Raw genomic sequence first — 7,248 nt, forward strand, 5'->3', positions numbered from 1 at the left:
TCTCCCCTTTAACCATCTCATACCAAGACCACAGAACTTCCAGATCAAGACATGCTGACTGAAAGAAAAAATACAATACAATAACCCTAATAATAAAAATGAAATAAGTCTGTTGAATAGTTTGCAGACAAAAAATATTATCCCCAAAGCAACTTTCGTAAAATGTAGTAAAATATGCATTGCAAACAACAATATGAATTTTAACACAATTTAAAGCTCAGACATAACATTCAACATTACTATAATATTACAACATTACTATGTTGCTTGCATACATTAGTCCTCCATTTAATCAGGCTGTATCCATTAATAGTGACTTTATGCTATTTAACGTGTGGAGAAAACATTCAATTTTGAGCATAACTGCTCCACTCAAACAATTTGTGAAAACCAGTGTGCATTTGCCTTTGTAACAATTGCCATCTGGCAAAAATCAGTGTTTACACTTAAACTGTATAAGACTTTAAGTTATGAACAAACAATCTTTGTATAATAGCCGCAGAGCAAACCACATAGTTTATATGAACATTTTATAACTTACAATTTTAAACTTTAAAACAGTAAACACATATTTGCATTGCAGAAACCTTGAAAAAAAAATATCTGGCTTGCATGAGTCCGTTTCAAGCTCATTCACCCCATTAGCTTGTTTTTTAGGAACTGTGCCTTGGATGACAACCTCTGTCCATCCAGCTTCATGATAATCTTTTGCAAGACTTCAAAAGTGCATTTGAGCTCCGGTGGGTAGCTTAGGTTCAGACAGTATATCAGTCCAAATAACAGAGCACAAGCAATTGCAATGCCCCTCAAACCAGTGAGAACCTCCACGCCTTCAATCAGGACACCGATGTTCTCTGGGTCATCTCCAGGCTCCGCACCCTCCTGATGTATGACATACACTCCCATCACAGTTTGTTCCATGGCTTCAGTGTTGGCCTCAGTGTTCTGTGACGTAAAATATAATAATACATTTGTTTGAGTCTACATATGAAAAAAATAAAGGAATTCAGCAATCAGCGTGAATATGCTGATATATTTACTAAATTCTATGTCTCTGGTTTCACACCTCAGAAATTTGACATGAAACAAAACAAGGACCAATTGCAATATCTTTTATTCACACGTGGTGTCACATTTTACCATTTCATATATCGAAATTACCCATAACTCCTGGAGCAAATTACATAACACAGAACAACTTGTGAATATAACTGACCGTATATTCCTTCACAAGTTTCTCATGGTCTTCATTCAGGTAGACACACAAGGACTTCAGGATGCATGCTCGTCTTGCATGTATTGTGTCATCCTAAGAAAAAAGGGAATCCATAATGACAATATTTAACTTTTAGGCAGCAGTTTGAAAAAGGAATACTTAGTTTGGAAGAGTCCAAAAGGCCACATGGTAAATAGACTGGTTCTTATATAGCGTTTTTCTACTCAGAGCACTCAAAGCTGCCTTTATACAACAATTCATTCACCCAATCACTTTTTCTAAACTGTTTAAATGGCCTGTATTTATATAGCACTTTACTAGTCCCTAAGGACCCCAAAGCGCTTTACATATCCAGTCATCCACCCATTCACACACACATTCACACACTGGTGATGGTAAGCTACATTGTAGCCACAGCCACCCTGGGGCGCACTGACAGAGGTCGAGGCTGTCGAACACTGGCGCCACCGGGTTTAGTGCTTACTGTCTAACATTCATACACATTCACACTCCGATGAATGCATCGGTGAGCAACTTGGGGTTAGTATCTTACCCAAGGATATTTGGCATGCACACTGGAGGAGCTTGGGACCAACCCGCCAAGCTTCTGATTAGTAGCTGACCTGCTCTACCACCTGAGCTACAGCCACCTCAAAACATCTGTCTAAACCAAATCAGACACAAAATGAGGCAACACTAATGTTTTTTTGGGGTTTTTTTCCCCCATTTTGATCAAAATTAACCATACGATTTTATCAATTACTTATTAATATAAGACTGATGCTTATATAATTTGTATAAGATATGAAAACCTCTTAGGACTTTTGCCTACCATATGTATAGATATCTTTGCTCATAAAATTGCCAGATTATGGGCATAAAAAGTTCTTAAGCACAGATCTAACCCACCTTAGAGATGGCCACCATGATGTGTCTCATTTTTCTGCCAGCCACCCCACCTTTGCCTCGAAAGAGCTCCATCATGCGTGGAGTGTACAAGTCTAGCTCATAAAAGAATCTAGATAGCAGCGGTACTGTCGATATGCGCAGGAATTCCTTGTCAATCTGAAAAACATGAACAATGCACTTATAATATGCACCAGAGGAAGGACATACCAGGAATTATTAGCTGTTTTATCACTATGTTATGTCAATATTAGTGAAGCAAGAAATAACTGGTCAACCATAAACACACTCTAAAAGTTAGACATATAGGACATGCACCTCTTTCTCGGTGAACAGAGCTGGCCATCTGCTTTTAAAATCTGCAATAAAGGGCTGTCCTTGAATAACTTCTTGCCTTCTGTACGAAAAAGTCTTCTGCATTTTCATTGTCACTATATTGTCATTGTTTCTCTTCTGAACCTCTGAAAGCAGTGCAATTCTCTCTTTTTCCAGGCTGTCAGTGGTTTCTCCTTTTGGATACTGCGGACAGTAATTGACTTCTGCTCTTCTAGGCTTTTTCACATTCAATGCTGCCTTACTTTTGTCTTGGGCCTTGTTCTTTAGTGAATTTACCAACACCTCAGCACAGCCCAGGCCTCTCAGTTTGGTCCGGACATTGGCCATTTTATACTTGAGGCTAATTTTCCAACCATAACAGCCATTAAAGGATCCCTGCTCCCTCAGACAAGGATGCTGTTTGACAAGGGCTTCTGCAACTTCATTCAGGTCATTGTCAGTTGGATAGACTTTAAATTTTATTATTTCTTCAGCCAGCCTTTCTAAAAGGTGGGATTTCAGTTTTGGTGAGGGGGTCAAATGAGTTCCACCAGCAATGAACTCAGCATTGGCCTTTTCAAGTTGCAGTTCAGCCTCATAGCTGAAACGAGGGACTGTGAAGACACTTGGCCACACTGACAGTCTTGTAGACGGTGATGAACCTGACGATGAAACGGGCCTTGTATTGTCTGTGTCTGAAGAGCTTGAAAAGGAATGTGTTGGACTTCGCACTGGTTGACATGTCACTCCATCTTCTGTAAAACTTTGCAACTGCACACTATCCAAGTATACAACCTTTAAAGTTGCTTTATCATTAATTTCAGAGATCGCAGTCAGATTTACAAAATCATTTCCGAAATCAGGATCTTGATATTGAAGACGAAAATCCTGTTGCACTCCAAAATTTGTCTTTATTTCCTGACACAATTCCTCAATGGAGTCTGATATCCCAGCTGGTAAAATTAGTTTCCTGGCATCATCTTCTCCGAGAATGATCCTCAGTCTTATGGGCTGGGGCATCATGCTGACCTGGACAAATATCAAATATTTAAAAAATAAATAAAGATGTACTCATTGACTATTGTGCGAGTGTGTGTAACAAATTCTAATGTCAACGATAATTTGATGATGTCACCTTGGCCTCGAGGAATTTTTTTACTGGAGAAGTGAATAGTGCATTTTCCAGATTTGTCTTGCATTCTTCTAATTAATGACAATTCTTGCATAAGATGCTTAAAAGAAATCTACTCTCACTAAATTAAGTAGCAATTGGTCTGCAAAGTATGATGTATTATTTACTGTGCCAGGTGATATAGGGGGAAAATACTTACAAACATCACTCCTGTTTACCCTGCAAGTTAGTGTGTCTCTTCAGAGTAACCAGACGCAGGCCTCCCACTGAATAGGCAGCTAACGGGTAGTCATCGAGTAGTTCCCCATGCTCAATCAGAGACACCTCTCTCGCATGTGACATGTCAAGCTCAAAAGCTCTGAAGTGCTCTCGATACCAAGCAGAGAACTTTTTTACAAAAAAGTATATTCTGCCATGCAAAATAAAAATCTGCAGAATTTCTGCAAACTCTGGCAAACCAAATATTTGCCCATGAACAACTATCATTCCTGTGCTGTAGTTCATGCCATTGTATGACACGCTTTTTGTAATATGGACATCAGTTTCATCTGGTAATCTTTGCTTTATAGCTACTGCGATATCACTTTTCAGAACATCAATTGGTACTGATGAGCCAACATTTACCATTAAAGGTGTCTTATGGTCAGAAGAGTGCAAGTCAGAGGCAATCACGAGCTGATGTTTTTTGGCAAGTGTAACAGGTATGTTCTTAAAACAGTTTGTATGGCGAGCAATTTGTTTAAAAAAACTATTTTTTGCCTCAAATCTCATTGTCCATTTGTGGACAAGAGGCCCAAAATGCCGAATCAGAGCAGGGTAGTGCTCCAAATAATGATGTTTAGGGAGAAGACTGTTGTTTGGAAAAAGTTCTTGGTATCTCTGGCGATGTTCACTGATTTTACACTCAAGGTAGGAAATCGACTCATCAGACTGGACAGGGGCTACAACAAGCTCCACAATGTCCTTCAGATCCAAAACAATATGCCATGCAGGTTCATCCTCTGGAACAAGTGGACCAATAATTAGAGGCAACAAACGAAGCAGAGACCAATTTTCATGTGCATTTCCACCAATATTTTTTTTTAATGAGAAAGTCTGGGGAATTGCATGAGGCCGGTTGGTTTTATCTGCCCATTTATACTCAAAATTTTGGATCAAGTTGTTAAGTTTTTCTAAGGTGAAATACTTTTTAGAGATTAAAAAAGAAAAACAATGCGCAAGCTCCACTGGTATTATGCCCTCTAGCAGATCATGTGCTACATCTGGAGGGTAGCCTGCAGTGACATGAAAATGGCTCAGATTCTTACTCAAAATACAATCTCGCTTAACTCCACAACAAGCACTTGCTGTTTCTTGTGCACGCTTCAAATGGAATTCATGAAGTTCCGGTGTTCTATGCTCAAAATCACCAGCAGTCACTGACTTTATTTCAGATTTTTTAGCTGTACAGAATCTGCATATGTATTCAGCAGAAAAACTTTCCACAAAACCTGCCAGCCCATGGGCTCCTAGGTTGTCAGCTATGACGCAGCTCACAGTTCCTTTAATACACTCGTTCAACTGACTGATGAACACACCATGTTGCTCCAAAGTTACCAGATCTCTCAAAAGTGGATCAAAGACTTTTTCAAACCCAAATGTCCTCAAATCTTCACTCTTGCAAAGGATTGCCAAATAAATGGATGAAAGGGCTGAATGAGAACCAGGTGGTAAATTGCCCAAGACCCAATATACACCACAAAGCTTGTGCTTTTTCCGTGAGGTCCCAAGAGGATTACAAACCTCAAAATCATCAATATAAAGGTTAATAGAAATTCTCAACTTCTCACCATCTAGAAAGCTATTTCTTTTATAATGCTCCCCATCTCGAAAAGATCTGTAAACCCTCTGATCACCATTCAGATTCTCTCTATTTTCTTGAGCTATTTGTTCTTCAATCACTCTATCCAGCAATTTATTGTGACTCAATATTTCCTGCAATAACTGTAATAAAGGGATGTACTGAAATGACTTCCTTTGGTCTATCGATAAAAAATACTCAACAGGCTCTACAACCCTAAAATTTTGTATGTAGTATAGTTTTCTTTTATAAGGAGTGGCAAGAGGGCCACACTTTCCCAATATTTTAGCCACAGGGTTAGAAACACATACAGAATTTGCAAGCTCTTCAATAACAGCCTGACTAATATGGAGGTTATGGCTCTTAAAAATTTCTGTAATTGTACGTTTTGTCAGAGGTACACTAGCTGAACTCAACAGAAAAACTAACTCCTCTAAGAACTCATCTAATCCTTTTGCTGGAACATGAAATGTGTGTTCCAATTTCAACAATATTACTGCTAATTTCCGTTCAATTAGTTCGGGCTGATTTTCAACAGCACTATTATCACATTCTGTCACTGACTCACTTTCAAATTCACCATAGGATACATCTTCAGAACAGCTAGCCCTTACATTATCAGAGGACTCTATCACTTGAACTGGGTCCACACGTGTAACTACACTGGCTTTAAAATCTTTAAGTGTGTGTGGATGATGCTTCCTCTTTTTGTGTGTATAAAATGTATTGTAAATATTTGTCTTGAAAGGGCAACCAAGAAACACACAACTACCTGTCTCGTTACTTCGCAGATGTGTTCCAATATGGACAAAAAAATCTCTCTCAGAGAAGACGTCACTGCAGTCACATAACTCACATTTAAAAGTTACTGAACTTGAAGCTGTCTGTGTAAACTGAGATGAATGAGCTTTATAGACATGAGTGTTCAGTCCACTCCAAGTCTTAAATGTGCACGGACAATTAACATATATGCACAGATAATGTTGACCTATTCCGTAATGATGATGTAGTTTATAATGTTGAAGTAATTTGTACCTGCTGCTCTCTCTGGTAACACAATGCTTGCACTGCCACATACACGTCACTGATAAAAAATGAAATATGCATTAGAAAACGTCAAGGAGATTAAACTTCTGCATCATCCAAAAAAAATAAATAACATAATAATAATAATAATAAGGCAAACATGAACTTACCATGTATTGTTGAGGAGGTGCATAAGAATCTCAGAGCATGGGAATGTGGCTTTATTTTGTGATGTATTTCTGGGGAGAGAAATTAATTAAAACAAAGTTATTACTCTGACAAATTTGTGTTAATATCTACATACTGTGAAATGTGAAGACTGTTACGGTGCGTACACACCGAACGCGATAGACGCGACCAGAGCTTCAGGTTTACATGTAAAGTCAATGGAGGAGCACGATGAAGCGCGACTGGGGGTCCAGCTAAACTTCGGAAGCAGATTTGCATTGAGAAAACGCTTTTCTGCCTACTTCACATGACTGACGCCTTTGAAGCGCGAAGTAAAATACGCACTGCAGTTTGTGTGGTGCATTTTGTGCATTCGCGCTTATCACGTCTACCGCTCGAGTTGGTAAAATCTGCGGGACAGCAGCTTCTCAAACTCGGCAAGGGACAGAAGGTGGTACTGCTGAAAGCGGCCGTCATCCAGACGGAGCTTCTGGAGCAAGTGGTGAAACTCACCAAACTGCTCACGCTTGTGGAAGACCTGATGGACCCAGGTACAGTGAGGACGTCCTTTAGGCACTGCTCTGCTCTCCACAGCAAATAGAGAAGGGAGACTCTTTCTTCAAACGCTAGATTGACAGCTGCCAT

At 39.3% G+C, this 7,248-nt stretch overlaps 1 protein-coding gene across 1 annotated transcript; it reads right to left on the reverse strand.

Annotated features, from left to right (window-relative positions):
- Window positions 1–607: 607 nt before the first annotated feature.
- On the reverse strand, window positions 608–6,896 carry LOC146613987 (uncharacterized). The gene is made up of 6 exons (XM_085377722.1): window positions 6,606–6,896; window positions 6,445–6,493; window positions 2,441–3,466; window positions 2,126–2,281; window positions 1,217–1,309; window positions 608–945 (listed from the first exon to the last, which is right to left on the reverse strand). The coding sequence occupies exons 1-6, from the start codon at window positions 6,626–6,628 to the stop codon at window positions 634–636; spliced, it is 1,659 nt and encodes a 552-aa protein (XP_085233848.1). The 5' UTR covers window positions 6,629–6,896; the 3' UTR covers window positions 608–633.
- Between the last annotated feature and the right edge of the window lie 352 nt (window positions 6,897–7,248).

The sequence above is a fragment of the Diplotaxodon limnothrissa genome, linkage group LG18, assembly GCF_057381915.1.
Source record: "Diplotaxodon limnothrissa isolate DT_005_m linkage group LG18, D_limnothrissa_male_GT1.1, whole genome shotgun sequence".
Taxonomy (NCBI): Eukaryota; Metazoa; Chordata; class Actinopteri; order Cichliformes; family Cichlidae; genus Diplotaxodon; species Diplotaxodon limnothrissa.

Coding starts and splice junctions, on each gene's coding strand:
- LOC146613987 (XM_085377722.1), bottom strand. CDS start 6,628: ATGCACCTCCTCAACAATACATG. Junction 1,310..2,125: donor TCATGGTGGCCATCTCTAAG/GTGGGTTAGATC, acceptor CTTTTTTCTTAG/GATGACACAATACATGCAAG. Junction 946..1,216: donor AACTTGTGAAGGAATATACG/GTCAGTTATATT, acceptor TTTACGTCACAG/AACACTGAGGCCAACACTGA.